The sequence below is a fragment of the Coffea eugenioides genome, chromosome 2 (assembly GCF_003713205.1).
Source record: "Coffea eugenioides isolate CCC68of chromosome 2, Ceug_1.0, whole genome shotgun sequence".
Taxonomy (NCBI): Eukaryota; Viridiplantae; Streptophyta; class Magnoliopsida; order Gentianales; family Rubiaceae; genus Coffea; species Coffea eugenioides.
The window spans coordinates 9,649,401-9,673,551 of NC_040036.1; the positions used below are offsets into that span (position 1 = coordinate 9,649,401).

Below are 24,151 nucleotides of genomic sequence, written 5' to 3' on the forward strand. Positions count from 1 at the left end.
CATGATCAACTGTTCAGTTCTAATAATTTTGATGGTAGATAGTGGGATTTGGACCACCAAGGCAAGTTTTTTTTTTTTTTTTTTTAAAATGTCTAGATCAATTTTCAAACAGAAATCCAAGAAACATATGACTCTTGCATAATTTTGTAACGAATTTGGCATGTTAAATTCTGTAGCGAAGATCAATCGTTATAGTGTCCCAGAAGCACTAACAAAATGTATAACCTAAGTCGGTGTTGTTTTAATTAAAACTGTGTGTATTTCTGCAAGCAAAAAAGAAACAATAGTAACCCACCTTCTTGTGAGTTTCCTAGATTTGCATAATCAATAATGTTTGTGAAGATAATTAGTAGTGCCACCTCAACTTGGATTGTTCATTGCATCTCATGTACAGTCATTCCTTTTTAAAAAAAAAAAAAATCTATTGAGAAACACAGAAAACAAAAAAAAATGTAATAAATACAGCAATATCGTGAATTCTAATATTAAATTGAGCTTTCATTTGAGAGGAGAAGCCAAATCTAGAACTAAATCTCAAAATCTTGAATTCTAATGTTAAATTGAGCTTTCATTTAAGAGGAGAAGCCAAATCTAGAACTAAATCTTGAATTCTAATGTTAAATTGAGCTTTCATTCAAGAGGGGAAGCCAAATCTAGAACTAAATCTCCAGTCCTACCATGCAACGCAATGACCCGAAAACATTCAAGAACACATGTATTAAAAATGTTGGAATTGATATGGTGTATCATAAAAATTTTGTGCTAAATGAATTAAGGGTATACATTCAAGAAACCGGCGAGCACTTTTCTGCACCGAAAAACAAGCACTTTTGTCTTGAGTACCTGAATTTTGTCATCTGATTAAGGTAGCGAATCTGGTTATTAATGGAGGAAATTTATGGTCAGTTGGCAATATAGGAAATCCAATTTGCAGCAGTTCTTTCCGGTATTCGGTACATGGTTTTATTCATGACTTGGATTGTCTATAAAATCTGCCCACCATAATTTGCTGTTTCGTGGGACAAGGAAGAAGGGATAACTTTAGAAGGGGCAGCCCCCTTTCCCCCCTTCCCCACCAGGGGGATGGATCGACAGGAAAAAAAATGAAAAAAAAAGGACCCCAAAAAATGAAAAATCAGTTCTGAGTTCTTCGAACGCAAAATTACTTGGTAAATTTCCAATTTTCTGTTGTCTACATGATACAATTACCGCTTAAAGTTTGTATTGCACGTAGTGTTTTCCACTAGATTTTTAATTTTTGTCAGTAATTTTTTTTGGTCTGGATTGTAACTTCAAGCATGCGGAGGTTTCAACAATTTGAATCTTGCAGTGAAAAATTGTTATTTCTTGAAGGTGTCTACATTATGAACAAATCCTAAAATTTTTTTTTTCCCGATGTTAGAAATCCTAAACTCTTGTTCACGGACCTTGGAGATTCCTGCATAAAGTACAGAAATTTCATCAAGCGTGGTTTTATGCCAACTTTGTAATTGGTAGATACTAGATACTATAGTGGGGGATTTGGCCGGGTGCATATGTTGGCACTACTTGAATTCTGATTGACCCTACTAAATTCATGTCATGCCGAAAGTATGTTTATTTTCTTGGCTGTTGGTTATATCTTGTGCAGATGAACAGATAATAGTTGGTCTAACATTTAGTTCTTGTACCTCTTGCCACTGATATTTCTTGAGAAAAATTGGCTCATTTAATTGGAGCACTATATTGAGAAAATTGAGTTGTGACTACATCTAATACCCTTGCTTCAAGGGATTCTCGCCAAGTTTGGAAAATTCTTTATGCCGCCTCAGTTACATCTGAAGCTGCATCTCCCACATAGAGATGAAACAATTGAATGTACAAACAATGGTTATGGACTGTAATCCTACTTAGCTGTATTCCTCTGCTTTCTATGGACAAGTTTTGGTTAGTTTCCGAACTGGTATCTTTTGCAGTACCCTTCCTTTTATTTGCCTTTGTCCTTATTCTTGGTGATTTTACTTGCAGTTTCATGTAATCTGCGCTGGAGAGGTCGAGGTGCTCTAGATTTCCGGTCAAATCCCCTGACACAAACAAATCCTGCAAAATGATACTTGAATGATATTAGGAAAAAGGGGATGACAGGCCTTGATATCTTCATCAAAGGTAATCAATGAGCAATGGCATAGATTCTTGATGAAAATGTGAATGAGACTTGATAAGCTCCTCTGACTTGACCATTAACTTGTAGCAGATCAGACATGAACAAGTTTAATGGCACATGTTAAATCCTGACTAAACACAATCGCTAAATCAAAGAGAATGTTTAGTACTCATTACGTGGCATATATTCGTGATAAAAGTGTGAATGAGACTTGATAAGCTCCTCTGACTTGTCCATTAACTAATCTTGTAGCAGATCAGACATGAACAAGTTTAACTGCACATGTTAAATGATCTCTAGACACAATTGCTAAATGAAAGAGAATATTAGTACTCATTACATGGCCGTTTAGTTTGTAGCTGATTCCTTCTATAAGCATACTGTCAAGTTGTATTGACTAGACAGAGGAGTTTCTGAGCATTATTATATCTGTTCTTAGCATTTAAGAAGCAATCATACCTTTCCAGAAGCATTGCTGAATTACAGGAGTTGACAAGCCTGGAAAACATGAGAAAATCCTTTTGTGAGTCTTTTTTTGCTTTTCACCATTCCAAAGCTTGGTATTGGACCAGTGATTAATTCATATCGGATCAATAATATTCCATTATACCTCTAAATATGCTCGTGACAGATGTCCCAAAGTACACAGTGCGCCTTGGAAGTTGCCATAGCCAGTCTCTTGGAACATCAATTGGATTCATACTGGATTCATGATCAGCAAACATCTGAAAATAATAAATCATGTGACTTGTAATTTTACTTGCTCACGGTGCTCTTGGTCCTGATATTGTATGTACCATCTTTAGATAACACGAAAAAATTTAAGGACTCCATTGGCAGGTATGAACTCCCTACTATGGCATGCAAGATGTTGATGAGCAGGCAACAAGTGTAACTACTCTCTATCAATAGTTTAGTTACCTCATTAACTTGGAAGTATGTTCCATTTAGTGGGAAGCTACCCCTCATTGCTGTCCTGCATGGTATCTGTAAAAAGGCAGGTATCTTTAGCTAAAAGTAGCACTTGAATCACTTCTCTGTTGGTAGTTACTCTGGTTACTTGTCTAGCACATTTTTTTGCTCACCAGAAGTGTGCCTCTCACTGTCTCTGATTTTGCCTCCTTTGTACTATGGCACATAAAACAACTCTTCTCATTGCAAAGTCTGCCTGATCCTTGGAGGCTGCATTTACTTGCAGGAGGTTGAGTTGAATTTGCAGTTTCACCTAATTGAGTGGTTCACAGAATAAAAGATCAAATCATCAATTATGTCAGAGTCAAAAGATGAATTTCAATATCAATTTGGTCTTTTTGAACCCTTGCTTCCTGTTCATCTTGTCCATTTTCTTCTTGTTTTCTATGCATCTTTTTTCTTTGAGATATGTAGGATTAGTTTAGTCTCTTTTCCTGGAGCAGTTTTAGGACCCTCCATCGACATTCTTTATGACAACATGAGTCTAAGTTAAAATTTATTGGTAAGGTACATTCTACCTGGACTCCATATTGCCAAAAGGTATGGACTTGGATCATCACGTTCTCGTCTATCCATCTGAAGGTTTAAGAGAGTGGGTCAATACAAATCAAGTTTAGTTGCTGTGGGCAATATTTAAATGAAGAAACAAAAGAGATAGCCGCTAACCCCTTCTAGTAGTGGATGTGTATCTGGAAGTTCATACCTGCAGCAAATTGGAAGGGTCATACATATTTATATGCAATAAACACCATCAAAGAATTTTTTTTATTCTATTATCTACTAAATTTGAAACAAGAAAGACTCCTTTAACTGTTTAATGAATTTGTCTACTTTGTGCTAATTTATCAGAGTCGGCAGTTGCAATGGCAAGCAGGCAAAAGAGAAATAAGCATATGTAGAATCTGATTTTAGGAAGGAAAAAAAAGAAGAAAAAATAAATGTTCTGATGCTTCTAGAGCTAGGTTTTATTTCCCAGAAACTTACACTTGGTGCTCCGTTCGTAGTCGACTCACACTCTTTAATTTTGGTCCAGGAATTGAAGCTGCTGATGGATCCAAAGCAACTAAAGCTCTGGACACGTCACCCGGTTGAAGTTCCATATTCTGCTCTTGCAAGACACTCTCCACATTCATTTTTAATTCTTCAAAGCTGAGTTTGATTGTAGGGATTTCATCAGGGTCTTCATAGAACATGTCTTCGATGTCACTTTCTGACACTTCAGAGGATGGTTCTGGTGTGGTTGGTTCTTCAATAATTGGTTCACAGCTGGTCCTAATGTACTGTGATTCCAAACCCTCACTAGTTTCAGCCGGAGCCAACAGCATGGGCTTCACTACTATAGATGCATTTCCATTGGCAACAGAAGTAGTTGAACTGTCTATGCTTCTTTCTTCTGGCGCTGGGAGGGCTAGCCTTGCGCTGCAGTCACATTATTGTTTATGTCATATATTAAATGCATGTGAGGACGTGTGCTGGACTATAGAGCATGGTTGAGTGGTTCCTACCCTCCATTGAAGATGCACAACTATTGAGGTATTTCATGTTTCACTTTTCTCTCTAGAAAGTTGCTTAATTAAAGTTCCATAGTAGGTGATCATTATTGGAAACACTTGATAAGTTACCTTGCAAAGGCGCTTGCGAAGTGCCTACATTCTGGTCTTAATGGACATGCATTGCAGTTTGGCTTGGTCTTTGTGCAGAAAACCTATGTCAAATTTATAAGTAGACACTTAGTCTTTGCAAACGTTAAGAGTCTAACAAACTTTGAAACAAATGTCTTTACATACCTTTCCAAATGTAATCATCTGATAGTGTAATTCATACCTGCAGGTTGACCAAAACCTATATTAGTCAAGGGAAATCTGTGGTGGGAAAGTCCCAAGAATGGTTTCATTGATGTGAGGATAATTTCAAAGTGACAAATGTTTCAGGAAAAGATTAAGGAACTTACAAAGTTCTCTGATCCAGCTTACAAAGTCTGGGCCAAAGATATTTCTGGATTGACTCTAGTACGGGGTATCTGCACAAAAACGCAGTTGGTATCCTTCATAATAATTCATTGTGGATATTGATTGGCAGCATCACTTACAGCTCGAGAAGATGCAGCTGCAATGACTCAGGAAGTGGTTGAAGAGGGACCCATCCTAGACGCACAGCAATTCGTCCAACATTTGTATCAACCTAAGAAACCCAAGATCAAGGTTCTTTGTGATAAATTTATAATGCCCTATCAGAAGTAAAATTCATGAATAGTGGATGAATGAACCTTACCGGGAAAGCAATTTGATGGAGTGTTAGTAATCGCACACACTCCACACTCTTCAGTCCCAGACCGCGTATACTCAATAAATAATCCCTGAAGTTTGGTACAATTGAGAAAGCAAGAAAACATGATTGTCTATATCAATTACTACCAAATACTGAAGCTATGAGGATGAATATTGGTCCTTGTCATTCTGTGCTCTTAGTGGATTCTTTGAAGAACTTACTTTGCTTGGTCTGCTGGAACATCCCTCAACCATTCCAGGTCAATGCTGCCATGTTCTGTGACCAGTCTATTGAGGAAATCCTGCAGCATATGGACACAATATCGTCATTGTAAATGTATCAATTCTAATCAAGTAAGCTACAAGAATACATTGGGTTTTATCCCTACCTTGATTCTCTCAGCTAGCATGTTGTTCATTCCTCTTTCCCTGATAGTCTCAGAAATTGTCTGAACATCAGCATTTTGTAGAGCTTCATAGTCCAGTGAGTCCATGGTGTCCTTGTTTCTTTCTTTTTTTCCACCCTTTGACAATACCTTCTTTCTCAAGCTATCCCAATCAAATGACTTTGTCTTTTCTAGTTCTTGCTTTTTCTTTCTTGCATTTGAGCTCTTAGTGCCAATACTGCCGAGCAGCTCACTGGAAGAACCTAAATGGCCTGCAACATTGATACGCAACTAAGTTCCCTATCGCTGCAATTATCAAAAGGTACTGAATGAAAAATTTAAAAAAAAAAAAGGCATCAGGAGGTCTATAAACTTTACCAGTTTGCCTTTGGGCATCTGCTTCACCAGGGACTTTGGGCTCCATCATAGACCTACCATCCAGCTCAAAGCTCTTGGATGCTTCTACTTGGTTACTGCTGATGGATTGTTGGCTACTTAAAAAGTGAGATCCTGGTTGCAAATCATCTTTATGTTGCTGGTTCTGGGATACAGTTTGGTCTATTGCTATTGCATGCTTAGTTACACTTCCTGTTTCTTGGATAGTTGAACTGCTTGTTCTTCCTTCCGCACCTCCCATCTTCTTGGGTAAATGGGCCACACCTGCATTATTGGCGATTTCAACCGATCTGTGGGGAAAAGAAGACATGCTCTTTTGTCCCAAAGATCCAACTGAGCAAGGTCCATGAACCCCAGCAACTGATGCCTTGTTCAACCAAGGACCACTAGAAGAAGAAAATGTTCTTTGCTGATACAGGACACCAGAAATTAAAGGGTTAGCATGCGCTTTCTTGCCATCATTTGAACTAGGGTATTGCGTGATGCATGGTGGATTTTCTTGTTGCTGGTACACAGGCATGGAGCTCTGATCCAGAAATGAATTTGTAATTCCATGACATTGATATTGCTTGAACTTAGAAGCTCTTTCCGTTTTAGGAACAGTTCCTGAACTACAATTCTTGTTGGAGTTGCACCTGATTTTTTGATCTTCGACTTCTGACTCTGAACTGGATCGTATATCTTCAGTGGCTTGAAGAAAAGAGTCACAAGAATTTTGTGAAGAAACCACCTCTTCCTCTGTTCCACTGGTATTGTCATTTGCCAAATGACTTACTGTTTCTGAAATGAGATTATCTGATCTTCGTTCAGAAGATGCGCTTAATGTCATGGAGTTTCGCTTGTAAAGTGGCTGGCTAAACATTCTCCCATGATATGTGATGGTGCCATCTGGATCTATTATTTGAACCTCTGGTTCTTCAATCCAAGTAATTGCCCCATTCTGACAGCAATTTGCATTGAAGGTTGTTAATGGTAGAGGGAATTTGGCTGCTAGAGACATGAAAGCCGAGCTGCAGAAGATGACAAGGAATTATTGTTCATGGCACTTGTCTCTGGTTTTGGTATTGGTGTCTCAGATTTTATTAGGATGTCAGCTTACCTAGAAAGATGGTCTGAAACATTCTGTGTGAGGAATACACCAATCACCGAATCAACAACTGATCCTTTCCATTGTGAGAAGCGCCGATCTCCTGTGAAAGAAATGCTTTTGTCTCATGTCTTATGACCATAACTTTGCAGATGAGCAAGGTAAATCATGTTTTTGTCTTTGAATAATGCAACATTTCTATGATATGTCAAGGAACACCAAAAAGCTTGTTAAGTTTAAAGATGTTGAAATGCACCCATTAATACAACATACAGTATCGCAAAAATTGGTGTCCCTGTACACTACATGTATCTATTGGATAAATGCTCCCTGTTGGCCTAATATGTGGTGACAAGTCTTCTAACCTCAATTGAGCTATGTCAAGTAAAATGCAAAAACAATTGGATGCTTGAAGGTGGTAATATCAGTTACAGCCTTTTTCTTGTTCCTTCTGTTAATCTTCTTGTTGAAGTCAATTTTATCTTGCCAGTATTTTGCATTGGCACCTCTTAAATATCATATTTGAAACATTTTAAGTTTCTATGACTAACGAGCTTTAGTTCTATGCTACAGCATCTGGCTATGATTAAAGAACCATTTGAAGAAACGAGTGGAGAATGAAAGTGACTTATTGTACTTAGCAGTTAAGATATATACGTATGATCTCAGAGCATAGTTTTTCAAAGACTTTGATACCTTGAACAAGATGCATTCGCGCTATGAAGGAGTCTACTCGACCACGGACCACTTGCCTTTCGTTTGCCCACCATTTTTCCTTTTCCATGTCCGTTGGTTCCGTGCTTTCACTTCCAGCCTTTCCCATTAGCAGGTTCCAAACTCTATTTGTTTCTGGGTCAAGATCAACTTTGGGCCGTGGCCTGCGCCTTTTTATAGGATCTTCAAAGCTAACAATTGCACCACCTCCTTTGTAAGGAACAATAGCATTTTGCTCTTTTGCAACTACATTGCCACTGTTACTGATTTCTAGCGCTTCCAATAGGTGAGTAATTTCCTCAACTGCAGCTGCATAATTCTGTTCTTCCTTTTGGCCTACACCAGATACCACAGACGTCTGCTATTTAGAGTTAAATATTTATAAATTATTGGAAATATGTGCAGCTCATTAAAATAGCTTAATACCTTTTGCTTTCCTGGAGGAACGCTGAGAACCTATCTCTTCCTTATTCTCTTCTGGATGCACCTTTTTCTTCCTGAATGCTTGGATGGAAGATGTAATTACCCCAGTCTGTTTTTTCATTGAGGAAGCAACTGGAGAAGTTCTAGTTTCATCTCCTGGAGTTCTGAAGACTCCTTGCGTTGGATGCAGAAGACAGTCGGTTGTGTTGCTTGCGGTCTTTTCTTGAAACTTGGGTCTTATATTCAAAAGTCTAAGACATACACTTGACTGAGATTCTTCCTCCTGGAAACCATTAGCAACTGCTGTGTTAGTATTGCATCCATCACTGGCAATCCCATTGCAACCACTGTCTTGTTTCTGGAAACTTTTCTGCATTTCAAGGTCAGGATTTGGGAGTCTACCAAATTGACACGATGAAGAACAGCTTGCATGGGTATAGTTGCTGCCTCTAGATTCAACTTGTCTTGAACAATCTTGAACAGATTTCACAGAGGGAGAAATGCTGGATGCAACTCCAAGACATTCATTTTCTAATTTCTTCCTCTTCTGAAGTTCCAAAGTACCCATGCCATTTTTGCTGCTATCCTTCTTCTGCTTGCTAATCTTTGATATATCTTGACTCAAAAGTTGAGAATGCATTGTGTCAACTAATTGGGGATTCGTCATCTCAGAAATATGGCAGTAATCTCTTTTGGATCCTCTAGTCTCGTAGATCTGTGATGTATCCTTGAGAGATGTAGTTAATGTCTGCCACATCAGCTGCCGAGCTGCATCAAACTTAGCTGAAGCAGTATTTTCTTGAAGGATCATCTGGCCTGTTCCATCTCCAAGTTTGTGTTGATGGCCTTGACTGTGCCCAGACTCGTCATTGTTTTGGCCTGCAGCATTTTGCAGGTTTAGACTCCTTGCAATGACATTTAGAGTATGATCCCTTGCAGCAGGTGACGATGCTTCAGGGAAAAGAAGCAATGATTTCTCAGCAGGTTTTTGATTGTTGGAATTAGTCAGATTAGATATGCTTTTGCCATGTTGGTTTTCTGGACTGCATCCAATTTGTTGCCTTTCCTTTGCAGATGACATTCCTGATACTGGGTCGCATCCTGCAGACCATGCTGTCTCTTGACAAGTTAAGTTCAAATCAAAAGGCTTGCTCTTAAGAAGTGCATCTGTCTGGTTGTGACCTGTCCAGTTCTGACTTTGGTTATGCATCTTGTCTTCTAAGTCGAAGTTCAGCACTCTACGGCATGATTTTGCTGCAGAACTTACACCAGAATCCTCAATGCCATTTGATACATTTTCCGTTCCCGAATTTGAGGCATCAGTTCCTTTTCTGCGCACATACCTCCTTTTTCCTGATGGATTTTCACTGGAGGTATTAGCTTTTGAGGCAGTAGGCTTTGGGGTCCTTTTGGGTTTTTTTTCAACTACCACCTTTGGCCGGTGCTTTTTCCTTCTGGGGGGTCTCTGCTGGGGTGTCTTGTTCAGGTCAATACCTCCATGAACATTATCTTCAGAAATACCCTTTTCCGTCAGTATCTTTGAATTGGAAGCAGAAGGGGATGTTATCACATTGTGCAAAAGTCCATTGCAGTAGCTACCAACTTCAGTATCTGTCGATATCATCTCGTGCTTGTCTTTTCCTTGTAGTAAGCTCTCGTCTACTGAGAAATTCTGTATATGAGACTGTTGGTGGTTTTTCAAATTTCCCTGATCCGGAGTGACTGGTGCAAAATGAAAGCAACTGGTTGCACGTGATGATGCAGCAGTATCTTCTCTTGGTGGTGAGTTCAAGTTGCATATGGGCCGGTAAGGGACTGGAAATCCATCTGTGAGATTATATGATTTAGTCCATCCCTTAGATGATTCCCAAGTCCATTCATTGGTGACTTTGAATCATATGTGCCATTGTTATGGTAATTGTCTTTTTGAAAAATGAAATAAAGATTTCTGTTCTAAACAATGTTAAAGTGCATGCTTAGGTGATGCCTTTTTATTTATTCATTTTTCCTTCAATAAAATTGTCAGCTTTTTGCAAATGTAAGATAAGATAAGATTAATATACTACTGAACAACCAAAACAATCTACTCTCTTTTGTTCTTTTATTTTCCGTGAATCTCTTCACAATAGAAAATGAACTTTTTTTATTCTTTATTTTTTATAATTAAAAGGCCAATTTCTATATTAGTTGGGCAAAAGTAGTTGCTGCAGCAATAAGAAATAAATATATTGGTAGAAAGTCAATATGTGATTTTGTTTTCTGAAATTCATGAAACTGTATCTTGATCGCTTGTCAGAAAAAGTATGTAGAATTATGTCGTATGACCAGGCAGTTAATTTGTTTCCATGACATTTACTAAAATTCTGAAATGATTCAGTTACTAACCACTTGGCATCTGTTGTAGGCTGGAACTCATTAACCCCCGGTTTGGTGGAAGGGCGCTCTTTTGTTGCAGGAGCATTGAGCTAACAGATGGATAGTTTGTCCACTTGTTTTGATTTGGAGGATCTGAACTGGTAAAGGGGAACTTGTCTGTGCCATGAATGCTTCTGCTTGGAGTTCCATCAATAGGGAGAATGGCTGGCGCATTCTTGATCCCGAGCAACTGCATCAAAGAACTATTATTCCTAGCAGGAATATCTTTGGCCATATTTTGTGTATAAGAACCAGCATTCTGATTGAAGCATCCATTGGTCCTGACTGCAGCACCATCCTGTATGTTATGCTCACCACGACCCAGCAAACCTGCACCATTGAAATTCTGAAGTGCCTCATTTTTTGGTGTCTCTTGTAAAACTCCACTGTAGATTCCAAGCAATTCCAACCAGTTGTTGCCCTCTACTTGATCACCCTGCATTTCACAAGCAATTGGATAAGTTGTTTGTTTAACTGCCTTTTCTGAGGAAAATCGATTCTGAATTCCAAGCTGTTCCTGCCAATTTGTGGCCTTTGTCAGGCTCCCTTGCATTTCAGCCAGAACAGTATTCCGCATCTGCATTGCTGGCTTTTCTGGAGTCACAGGAATACAAGGATCCCCATTGTTGATGACTCCATTCTCTTGGGGAATCAGAAAACCCTTCCCCAAGTCCATCTTGAAAATTGACAAACCGCGAAAAGTTTTGAAACTTCGCCCTATTTGTACTCCAATGTATGAATTTCTAGCATCAAAATTTTACTTTTGACTGTCAAGAATGTGAAAATTTCTCAGTAAAATCACTAGATTGTTGTGATTTTTTCTGCCAACCTCGTCCAGTCATGTGTTCACTGTCCGAGTGTCTGAACCCAACCTGCCAAATCAGCCACTAACATTCTCAGAACCTAAGTAATCTCACCTAACATGAAAAACACATGTTAAACATTTGACTCAATTAAACATGCAAACGAACGCTAATTTCTCTTTTGTTTTTCCAAAGAAAAAATCCATAATAAATGACTGCAAATTCAGTTTCCAGACTTCTTTTTTTTTTTGCAGAAACCCACACAAAGGGGGAAAAAAGAAGGAAAACAGGAAAGAAACAAGAAAGCGATATGTCCCATTTCTCAATTTGTAACTAATTTGCTAGCAAAATAAAAAGGAAAGCAAAGCAAACAAGAAAGACAATGAGAATGAAGAATCAATCAAGGCAAGCAAATCAGAGATCATGGAAATTTCAAAAAAATTCAATACCAAATTCAAAATGGGATATCAATGAAATGCAGCAAAAAGGAATAAAACCCGGCAAACAATCTGGATAAAGAATCTTTTCAGGTAATTAATTGGTAAATGCAATTCACCTATTTAAGTGGGTTCTTTAATCATTTCACACCATATATGAAGAAGAAAAGCATGAGGAAATTAAGCTAAAAATGCAGCAGAGCAAAATTAGGAAACATTTATCAGGTGGAGCTTAGCTAACCGATCTCAAGCAGAGATATGTTGCCCCCAGTGACGCGCGCTGGGAACGAGTCAATGCCGGAGAGCTAAGTCCAGTCAGTCTTTCTTTCGTTAAAACTGAAGATACTAAAAACAAACGCAAATGAGAGAGAGAAACCTTGGTAGGAAACAAACTAACAGCTGACTGCACTTTATCGTTTAAAAGTTAAAAACACCACCCAACTGTGTGTGCTCACGGAGGCTGCTAAGTCAGGTTTTTATAACCGGGCACATCCCTTGGGTGATTTTACTGAATCAGTATTTTGGGAAACTGAATTTATGACAAAATTTCAAATTTATATAAAATGGGATGTTATTAATTCTAGGGCATATTTTTCGCGGGAAAATCATCGTTCCATCGTGATATTGTAAGTTACTTACTCGTTTTATTGTTTCACGGTTCTAATATTCATTGAATTGACAATTGTATAAAGCCAAAATTTAGTATACTAAGCACATCGTCTTAGATTGTTTCTCTATATTTATAGATAAATATTGACAATCCACTTATCATATAACAATTTTTTAAATTGAAGCAATTATATTATTCTCAACTGTTATGTCTTGTAGACTATGTTGTTTGTGATTGTGACAATGAAAAACAAAATGATAAAAGCGATTGTATCAATTATAGATAATTTGCCATTTTAAAAGGATTGTGTCAATTGGTGTGTTAAGTCAGGTTTTTGTAACGGGGGCACATCCCTTTAGTAATTTTACTGAATCGATATTTTGGGAAACTCAATTTATGACGAGATTTCAAATTTATGTAAAATGGGATGTAATTAATTCTAGGGCATATTTCTCGTGGGAAAATCATCGTTCCATCGTCATATTGTAAGTTACTTACTCATTTCATTATTTGACGGTTCAGATGTTCATTGAATTGATAATTGTATAAGGCCAAAACTTAGTACTAAACACGATATCTTATATTGTTTTTGCATATTTATAGTCATATTATAAATTGCTTACTCGTTTCATTGTTTGGCGGTTCAGATGTTCATTGAATTGATAATTGTATAAAGCCAAAACCTAGTACTAAACACAATATCTTATATTGTTCATATTTATAGATAAGTATTGACAGTTCACTTACCATACAACAATTTTTTAAATTGGAGAAATTATATTATTCTGAGCTGTTATCTCTTGTGGACTATGTTGTTTGTGTAATTGTGATAACGAGAAACAGAATGATAAATGCTTTTGTATCAATTATAAATAATTTGCTATTTTGAAAGGATTGTGTTAATTGGATATAAGAAAGTTATGAACTAGATTTACGTATTTATAAGTTAGATATCCCGTAAAAAATAGGATATGATGATTGCCATCTATTTGTTTGGTCGATTATTAATTTGTTTCGCTATTTAGATTTATTGAAAATATATTGATGAACTCACTATTTGGTATTGTTTTCATTGTTATAACTATCAAACATTCACTACACAAAAAAAAGGAGAGAATTATAAAATAAATTTTATAATGCTTGTATAACAATGAATATTGAAGTAGCATATACATGAACACATCAATATTGAGCATCTTATTAGAGTTATATCAATGCTAAGTGGCTATAGGTCAGTACAAGGATTAGAAAAAAAATTATTTACTCACATTTTTACTATGTTAAAAATATATGTTGTAAATGAGGTAAATGCCTAATATGTTAATTGTGCATGCAACGAATGTATTGATAAACAAAGGGCGTGCTTGATAAAACTGAAATCTAAAATCTAACTTCTGAAATATGAATTTGTTAAATTACTGAATTGTTAAGTGATAAAATCTTAACATTTGAGCAAACATTTGAGCATATTCTACATTAAATGATAAGTGAACAACTTATTACTAATTATTTTTAATAAATTTTGCATAAACAAGTTTATTCAGAACCGCATAATTGATTACTACGGTCTATTTTTTATTATCACGCATTAGTTACTTAGTGGTAGAAACTTTTGGCAGTATTTACAGTATAGTCATCTAGAGAATAAGAACACTATTACTGCATGAAGATTCTTCTATTAAAATAAAATAATCTGCATGAAGATTTTAAGGAAACCATCTTGGCTGATTGAATTTGAAGACACAAAAAAACATGGCTCACTGAGAGAAGGCCTCGTACCTCTTACTCACAATGCTACGGAAGGGCATTTTCGTCCTGTAGGAGTGCCCCAAATTCACCCTTCGGGAGTGGTTAAGTAACTTTGCCAACTGCCTTGTGTTGAAAGAGACTTAACAGTTAACGCTACTACCAAGGATACAAGTAACGTCATTTTAGTCCGCCTAACATTTAAGAGTTTTCCAAAGTATTGACCAAAGATACGAGTGAAATTATAATTAAGAGTTTTTGAAATATCGAATTAACAAATTCAATTAAAAAAAGACTAAATGAGAGATATAAACTGTTTCATAGTCAGTATTATTACTATTAACTCATCCTAGGCATTCCTAAAAAGGGCGGGGCCTCCAAGATTCAAAAGGTGTAAAAATTAAGAAAAATAAATTTTTTTTTTTTTTTTGTAATAACAATTATTTTTCTTCGTTGCCGAATATTCTTATGCACTATACAGTCATAAAATTAGACACACTGCAGCGCCTATGTAAATTATGGTGGACTCTCCTTACATTTATTCACAATTACAGGAACATTATTTTTTTTAATTACACTAAAAGTAACTCTCATCAAACTTACCACATGAATTAAATTTTAAAATTAATTTTATATACGCTGATAGTATATATATCATCATTATTAAATACATGATATATATATAAATTTTAAATTTTAAATAAAAATTTTATTTATTAGTTATTATATATTCAATGATGATAATTTATACACTGTTAGTGTATAAAAAATTAATTAAAAATATTATGATGTCAAAAAACAAAGGAAAATCTCAAAGAATTACAATAATAATCGTGGGACATCTGTAGGTCATTAGTACCCGTACAGCCGTACTGCAGAGATTTCAGTAAACAAAAAAAAATAAAGAAAACAGGTCCAGATGGACCAGAAACCGGACCCTATTTGTTACCGGGGCGGCAGGTTAGACAAAGCTAGAGTGCTCCGTTACCGTTAGTAGTATCCCCGTTTTAGTTATGTAGCGCCAATGGTGGGGCCGGGAGTGGGGACATGGACATTTATTCAAAGAATTGTGGCCGTGACCAATGAATAAAAAGTAAAAACACCACCCAATGGCGAGGAAAAACGCTCAACCGCACGTCTGTTAGGGCACTGAAACATATGTTACATGTGACTGTGTTTGGATGTTTTTGGGATTTGGAGTGTGATACACATGAGCACATAGGTTTTATAGGTACTCCATAGTTTTGAAATTGTCCTGATTTTTTCCTTCAAAAAAAATATCTTGATTTTAGTAGTTAGTACCAAATATTCACAAAGATTTAGAAATATAAACTAATAATATGTAATTTTCACAATAATTAGAAAACTTAGGAACTTCAGTAATATTTGATAATTGGAATTGATATTTAGAATAGTAAGTCATTACTTTTTCAAGTGTATATAGTATTTATAATTCGGAGGGTTTCAAATTTCAAAGTTATTATTTTGAGCCAAACTGAGTACACGAATAAAAATTATTGGTTTGAGAAGGACAAAGGAAACTCTCTGTTTGATGAATTGTAAGAAGAGTGACTAATTTCTTCTATTATGTGATATTGATGCATGAAAGAAACTACAGGTTTAGAAGTCAAGGAAAATAATTATTCACAATGGAATCATTACTACAAAAGTCAAATGTAACTAATAGTAATTACTAGAATGAACAGTATGTTATACCTATATTTAAATGTAACTTCATGATTGAATGCCTAAATCTTTGTGCTATATAAATGTGTTTCAAGGTCTTTAAGAATGAGTGATTTCGTACATATTTATTTTTATTTCCTCCATACCATAAAAATATACTCCATCCGTCCCACTTTGATAGTCCTGTTTTCCTTTTTCGTCTGTCCCAAATTGTAGTCTACTTTCCAATTGAAGAATGTAGTTGTATTTTAATTTTTCTAAAATACCCTTATTCAATGTAAGTTGTTGTTACTATAAACTTACCCTATTTAACGAGAGTTGATTCTTCTTTTACCATCAATTCAAGTTCCCATGAAGTTGTACTCTAATTAATGTGAGGGCATTTTAGGAAAATAGCTACCTAAATTGATTGTTCCAACAAAGTTAACTATTTTTTCTTAAACTGTGTGAAAAAAGAACTAGGACTATCAAAGTGGGACGGAGGGAGTACTCACTTTCCTTTTGTCTTTGTCTCTAATTATAGGCCTGCTTACTTTTTTAAAGAATAGTTAGTTTATCAATTTACTACCATGCCCATATTTAATGCACATCTTTATCAACAAATAAATCATTTTATTGGTGAACAATTCTGGGAATAATAAATACTACACCAAAACTCGTATTAATGGAAGGGTATATGAGGAAAAAAACACAGAAAAGAATATGATGGAGCATAATTGTTCCAAAACAAAAGAAAAAAAACTTAATGAAATGGATAATCTTTCCTACTTTAGTATCATATAAGAAATGACACTCAAGGCAAAAGCGTTACATTTGTCAAAGATCTTTGTAGCCCTGGATTATGCTATGTCGTGCAAGTAGTGACTACATTTAATCTTTTTTTTTTTTTTGCAACGATAACATTTGTATAATCTAATCTATCATACTCTACAGGAATGGGGAGTCTAAAAAGACTCTATCAGGGATTAGCAGGTTTACAGAGTCGACTAGACTAAAAGGGTGTTCTGACATCTCCTTTAGATATTTTCACTACAAATGGAGTTTGAACCCTCGACCTACAATCTAAAGAGGGATTTAATCTCTTTTTTATGGCTACTGAATCAAAGCTCGGTGGTTTAGTGCTTATATTTTACTGGTTGGTGCATTTTTATTGGTTGGGCTTTTTTCTTTAAGATGTCTTTTCCAATTAAATTGATTCCATATAATTATCATTATTACTGTCATCATTCATTTCCTTTTCTCAAAGAAAAAGTATGTACTTTTCTGATTCTTATACATTAATCTTTTAATGCTTGCCTTCTTGAGAGAGAGAGAGGCAAAAAAATTACTTCTCTTATTTGTTTCATTTATGACCATTTCTTGAAAAAAAGTGACTAGACAATAGTGAAATTATTCGCAACAGATTAATTTGTTTAAAATTTCGAGCACCTAAGTAAGATGTTTCGGTTCAAAACCCCTACTTACACTTAAAAAAGAAAGGTTCCGAGCACCTCTTATTTATTTATTTAGTCATGTTTTCGCTCTCAAGTCACGTCTTAAGAAGGTTTGCATAACATTACTCAAGTATATTCTCTATAAAATTTTTTCCATATATATATTTCTTGAGAATATGACAAATTAATATACAAAATGGCGAATGCAATAACTCATATGTTTGGACTTTGATGGTTACATGTCTTGCATAATCAATTCTGAAGAACAAATGAGAAGGGGCCAACCCATTTCTAGAATTAGTTTTATTATATATTTATCTAGAGGTAACAGACGAGAGGACATATTCAATTTCATTTGAAAAAAAAAATTAGCAGGTGAGGAGTGAAACTTAACAAGTCAAAAGAGATAGAGAGATTTGAACCAAAGACTCCTAGCACTTGAGGTCTTGCATTACTCAGAAATATCAGTTTGAAAAAGTTATGTGATGGTTTTTGGCACATGAGTCTTGAATTGGTACCATCCACCTAATTCTTGACAGCTACGAATAGTTCAATTGGAGTAGGAATCTACTCTTATAATACATAAAACATAATGTACTACAACACTATATTACTTTTTATCTACAAAAAGAAAAAGAAAAAGAAGTGCGTGATTTTATAAAATTGTACCTCAAAATTTGTTGCTAAGGCCGCGTCGTACGCATGCATTCACTTTCCATAACAAAAAATTCGTTGCTAAAGACAAGGTCATTGACCAGCCATACCCACAAATTTTCGAGAATTTAATGAATTGGAATATTGCATACCCTTACTTTTGACTACTTATGGATTATGATGTGACCAAGAAAAAGGGTCTTCTAGAAAAATTATTTTCCGATAGTTTTTCTAAGTTAGCATTTTTTTCTTCTTTGGTCCTTAATTTGCATAGGTACCTTGCCACGGGAAGAACATGTTTTATGAGATTTTTTTTTTAATTCTTTAATCTTGAAACTCCGTAATTTACGTTGAATTTTTTTACATCAATACGTCTCTCACCTTAATGATGCCTAGTCAACCAAGACCCATTTTTTGCCCTACAATCAATGCATCAACATTCGTATGCTACTAGCTGACCTATAAACTTGGTAGAAAGCCACTAGTGTCGGAGACACAATGTGGCAATAGGGGTGAATTTGGAGATTAAAGAGCCATATATAAGTGGTTTTACAATATGAAATCGATAGTTTTTTTTTTGTAATTAAAAATGTTAATTAAGAAATAAAATTTTGAATATTTATTCCTATGTACAATAGCTGCAAACTAAACTTATTGAATCAAATAAAGTAGTATTTTTCCTGAGAACGAAGAAAAAATAGCACAATGATTACACCTATTATACTTAAAGTTAGCTGAGACAGTACGGTTCGCTTTAATTAAGGCTAGAGGAAAGAATTGGCCAGAACTGAAGATTCATATCCCCCACAAGCAGCTTCTGTCATCGTTGATGTCAAGGAAAACTAAAGGCATTAGACTGACAACTATGATAGATGACATCGCCAACTTAGGCTCTTTGTTTCAAAAATGCTCATTTTGTTTAGATATAGCAAATGACAATATAAGTAAATCTGTGAGTACTTATGCTGTAGGCATTTGTGTTGACGAGGAATGGAACAATCCTCAAGGTGTCTAACACCTTTGTAAAGTTTCTTGGAGCCGTTGCTCTACAAGTGTATAGTTATGTTTTGATCAATATATTCCTATCGTTTCAGAAAAAAAAAAAAGATTACACCTATTATACAATGCTACATATAAAAGCACAAAAATTACTTCTACGGTATGATGCTACATATGGCTAGAAGAAGAAATTAATAAAAAATAAAATTAAAGATGAGAAAGAACTGTGATATTTTTTTTAAAGGAAAAATCAAGCGATGGAAGGCAACAAAGTTAAACAAAATTCGGAGAGGGGTGACAAATAAGGAGTTAAAATCAAATTTTAAAAATTGTTATACGTAAAACAGTAATTTTTCAGAAGTTAGGGCGGGGAGGGGGGAGCACCCCTATCCTCAGCCCCTTTTCTCGTGCCAAGAATAAAATTACTATCAACCCTGATACAAAAGAGTCCACCTACAATCACATAAAAAATATAAATGTAAACAAAATACAAGTACTAAGGAATTTTAATATAAATGAAAACAAAATACAAGTACTAGGGAGAAAAATTCTTGACTAAATGAGGGAGAATCTCAAAAGCAAAATGGTGAGGACCATTTGGGGTTCGTAACAAGGTTAGGATGCGAAGCAAACTTACGCAAATTATTCCTTTCTTAAGAAAGGTGAGGAATGGGACTCGCGCCATGCAGACTTCTTGAAGAAGAAAAAAAAAATGATGGCCCAAACCCTGTAAATGTGTTTCCACTTTATTGAAATGATGAAGAGGTCCTTTTTCTTTTTCGGTGGTATACAATGAAAGATTACTCAACTGTCACACGAAAAGATTCACGAGCATATTGGAACCTTATACTTAGTGCAAGGTTTGCCACCATGATTTCCACAAACCTTTCACTTTTTTTGAAATCAAGAAATCTACCCCCTTTTTGTTTTTGTTTTTCGCCTCTCTCTCGACCACGGTCACATCATTTAGAGTTACATAGTTGGAAATGCATAATTGGATGAATTCGAGATTGGTCCTTCCAGAAGGAGTTATCCTATACATGAAGGTATAGTTGGTCACTTCAAAATAAATTATGTATGGAATGACCCGAAAAGAATGCTCCAATATGGTACTTTAAACTTTTTAAATGTCTCTATCATGTCTGTCTGCGAAAAAGTACAAAGGTGAATCTAGGGTTTGTCGTCATGCATATGTTCAATTAACAGAACATTATCAATCATCAGGTACTTTTCTTATTTTGAAAGAGTATAAATAATATATTCATTTAAAGCACGTGTGAACATGACAATAATACTCTATATAATATTTGTTGGGCCTTAGCATTGATAACAACCAAATTGACCTTCCACTTCTGTAGTTGACTTTTTACCTCTTAATGGGGGAAAAACAAAAAAGTTTATAAAGAGAGAAAAAACTCACTCCTTTCCAAGATCATGGCATGCTAATAGCCGATTTATAGTAACTCTTACAGATCACTTTCAAAGTCGCTCACTTAGCTATATAAAATGTAAAGAACTTAAGGGAGCTCTTAACTTAGAGGCTACACAAAGATTAGGATTTGACACTCTCGTTGAGCACTTAAATGAACAAGGGCCAAAAACAAAGAAATAATGCGAGAATATTGCCACTTGAACTACTATTATCAAGATTTTATTATTCTTAAAGTCTTTAAAAATAAATCCAAGACAAATGAAGTGTCGATAATTTAAAAAAAAATGAATATCAATGATGCTGCTCCAAAAACTAATGCACCCGCAGTATATTTCCTATTGGTTCTTCGATTTTATGTTTGAAAATGTAAAAATTGGGGAAGGACTGATGATGAAACTAGTAGTTTCAAATTCGAGCATTACTAGTAGGTTGTAGGACGAGGAAACTTTTTATAGGCTTTGATTTTTCAAAGCATGTACATAAATGATGATCTTTGTCCCACAAAAATGCTATAGTCCCTTAAGGTAGAGATGGCAAATGGGCGGCGGGACTTAATTGTGATTGCAAAATATGGGTTAGACCCATTTTAATAACACCAAAATATTCAATAAATTATATTTTATTTTTTTAAACTCTTTTTTTTCCCTTAATCAAATGCCTCAATATTGTTTTTTTCTCTAATATCATTGAGTCAGTTTGTTTAAATTTGTAAAAGTTTTACACTTCTCTTTATATATATACATACATATACATATGACAATTCTTCAAACTAAACAAAATTTACTAGATATCAAATTCATAAAAGACCAACTCTCACACAAATAAAAGTACATAGATGTGAGCTAATCAGTACTTTATATCAATAAACGACCAGTTTTCTAGTCTTAACATGAGGAAGCAAACCCAAACTCACACACGTTCACAAGTACAATAGCAGTAATTTTGTCTTTAATTCCACCATCAAATACACACACAAACAACAGTGCACTAGTACTACTAGACGCACACACTATTGTCGACTGTTTGGGTGGCTTTCAACTTGTAGGCAAATCAACCTAATTAAATAGGTTTTAGGGGGAAAGAAAGACCTCTCAGAGTTCCAACTAAGTCCTAATTAGATCCATACTTTAGATGGGTATATTTCCCCCGATTAGGTCCAATCACATATTTTACATATCGATCCCGCTCAAATTAAGTTTGGATATGAGATCCCACTGGATTTTGGGACTCATTGCCACCTCTACTTTTGGGTATTAGTCCCTCGATATATACAAGGATAATAGTTTAAATTTTAAAGTTTAGAAGTTGTTAAGGGCTGAAAGGAATTACCCTTAGGGCCCGTACTCCTTCTGTAAAGTTTCATGGCCAACCCTCACTTAAACCCATTACGTGGGCTAATCCAAACCATGCAAAGGCCAATCCAGTCTTTTACCGATTTCATGTTAGTTGGACTTTTGAACGAAATCACCAAGACTGCTGTAAACTTTTGCATGCAGCAAAGCAAAGATGTATATTCAAAAAGCTTAAGTTATGGGTGAAAGTCCACCTTAGGAGGTTAAAAAAAAAAAGAAAACAAACAAGAAATGTAGGCCTGGGCCTGATTCGCCTGAAAGAAGAACAACCAACCAATCACATATGAGAGAATCAAGCCAATCAACAGAATAAGCATCCAAATTACAATAATGCAAATTGTGGGTGGGGGGCAAAATTTCTGTATGGTCCGCCACTACATGAAGGACAAGGGGCCGGTTGTATTCATTTTTCACTGCGCGTAACTTTCATTGCACACGGTGTAACTTACTTTGCACACGATGTAATTTTACAACACTTTTTTGTGAGTCCCACACATGACATAAAAATCGAGTTATATACTGTAATCTGAGCCGCACAAATTTTTAAGGTCACATCGTGGCCGTGAACCTTCAGGAACGGTTGTCACTGACAACCGTTCCTGCCCCATTTCCCTACATGGAGGAGCTGTAAAGTAGCGGTTCATCTGGGAAAAAAAAAAGAAGAAGCCTTGGCTCGTGAAAGCTGTGAAAATCAATAATAATAAATATAAATCAAAGGCGTGATATCAGCCGTTGTTCATCGATTTAATTGGGAAGTTTTTCTTGTCAACATCTACATCGACTAGGCTAATATATACTTATATAATACTCCTACTTTTTGGGATTTCTTCCTACCTTCCACAACACAGACTCGTCTTCGTGGATTTTGCTGTCCCGAATTTTCCACGTAAAAAGCCAGCATTCGATGCGTGAACGTTAGCTCTACGTAGGTGATGGTGGAGACGGACACGTACCATTCTGTTTTGGAATTTCCACCTCTTATTCCCCGGACCCGGCAAAATATGCCATTTGCTTGCGTTCAGAATATTCGGCCAACTTGGCGAATTGGCCACCCCCCATCGAATCGCGTGAAGCAGAATCGTAGATTTCACTGTATACAGTTAGGAGTTCAAATCTTTACCCCCACAGTAAAATCTAAAATTTAAAGGATGTGTAATAATGCGTTTACTTGATTCATTAGTAGGTTATATACAGTAAGATAATTAAGCATTATGGACCTTATTTTTGTGTTTGTGATTACTATGCCACTATAATTAGTCAAATTATTCCATAAAAATTTGTATTATGCACTTGTGATGTAATTACTCCTTATGTCATTATATATATATATTATATATATATATATATATATATATACATTTCTTCCCAAAAATTTTTGAACAATAAGAAGACCAAATAGTAGAAGCAACAAAATAAGCCAATCAGATGCAGACACTAGGCGGCGACAATGATTATAATAATATTATTAATCAAATCACAAATGACAGTCGGATCGACAACCATTTTTGTCCGCAATTTTGGAGGAGCAATTCAATTTACGTTTGACAAGCTGTTTTTTTTTTTTTTTTCCATTTTCTTGTAGGGCATTTTAGGTTGTCACATTTGTCAAGGTCCAAACTTTTTAATATGTATAAATTTGGACATAAAGTAGCTGTACTGAATGACACTCCTACCGAATCAAAAAGGACAGAAAACGTATTGTCAAATATTTGTTGGTCTTCAAAGTTCAATCACTTCGGAAAGAATAAGAAAAAAAAAAAAAAAGGGTGGAGGAGCTTTCATGTGTAGAAATTCAAGAGCAAAGAGGAAGGCAATCTCAACTTGATTAATTTCTCTCCTTCTAACTACTACAATTAAGTTGAAAGCAAACTATCAGGGAAAAGATTTTTCAACTGTTTGTGATATAATTAATAATAAGAGGTGCAAGAAAAGCAATCAAGTGATTGCATATTACTGGTACTAACTATTTCATCAGCTAAGAAAATGGGATACCAAATTAAAGCCCCACAAAATACATATATACCAAATGAAAATGAAAAATACGATCTACCAAAATTAGATGGTATAGACAAAAGCTCTGCATGGAGTAGCCATTATTGCTACCAAAGGGGATATTAGGTTTTTTTTTTTTGCCTTTTTTGTAAAATATAAAAAAGACTTTTATTGGGTTCGTCCCACCGGTCACCGCGAGAAAAT

The 24,151-nt window shown here is 35.5% G+C and overlaps 1 protein-coding gene across 1 annotated transcript; it reads right to left on the reverse strand.

Moving 5' to 3' along the window:
- Positions 1-1,689: 1,689 nt before the first annotated feature.
- Positions 1,690-12,408, reverse strand: LOC113761933 (transcriptional activator DEMETER). The gene is made up of 21 exons (XM_027305128.1): positions 12,285-12,408; positions 10,774-11,675; positions 8,392-10,215; positions 7,948-8,301; positions 7,264-7,354; positions 6,147-7,174; positions 5,772-6,040; positions 5,605-5,684; positions 5,387-5,471; positions 5,205-5,296; positions 5,067-5,135; positions 4,903-4,939; positions 4,738-4,820; positions 4,100-4,534; positions 3,782-3,818; positions 3,634-3,691; positions 3,229-3,368; positions 3,065-3,130; positions 2,754-2,868; positions 2,603-2,641; positions 1,690-2,079 (listed from the first exon to the last, which is right to left on the reverse strand). Exons 2-21 carry the CDS (start codon positions 11,477-11,479, stop codon positions 1,967-1,969), a joined length of 5,721 nt encoding a protein of 1,906 aa, XP_027160929.1. The 5' UTR covers positions 11,480-11,675; positions 12,285-12,408; the 3' UTR covers positions 1,690-1,966.
- Positions 12,409-24,151: the final 11,743 nt, after the last annotated feature.

Excerpts from the sequence above, each read along its gene's own strand:
- LOC113761933 (XM_027305128.1), bottom strand. The coding sequence starts at position 11,479 with ATGGACTTGGGGAAGGGTTTTCTGATTCCCCAAGAGAATGGAGTCATC. Across the intron at positions 10,216-10,773 it reads CCTACAACAGATGCCAAGTG|ATGGATTTCCAGTCCCTTAC; the intron begins GTTAGTAACTGA and ends ATAATCTCACAG. Across the intron at positions 4,940-5,066 it reads AAGCTGGATCAGAGAACTTT|GTATGAATTACACTATCAGA; the intron begins GTAAGTTCCTTA and ends GTCAACCTGCAG.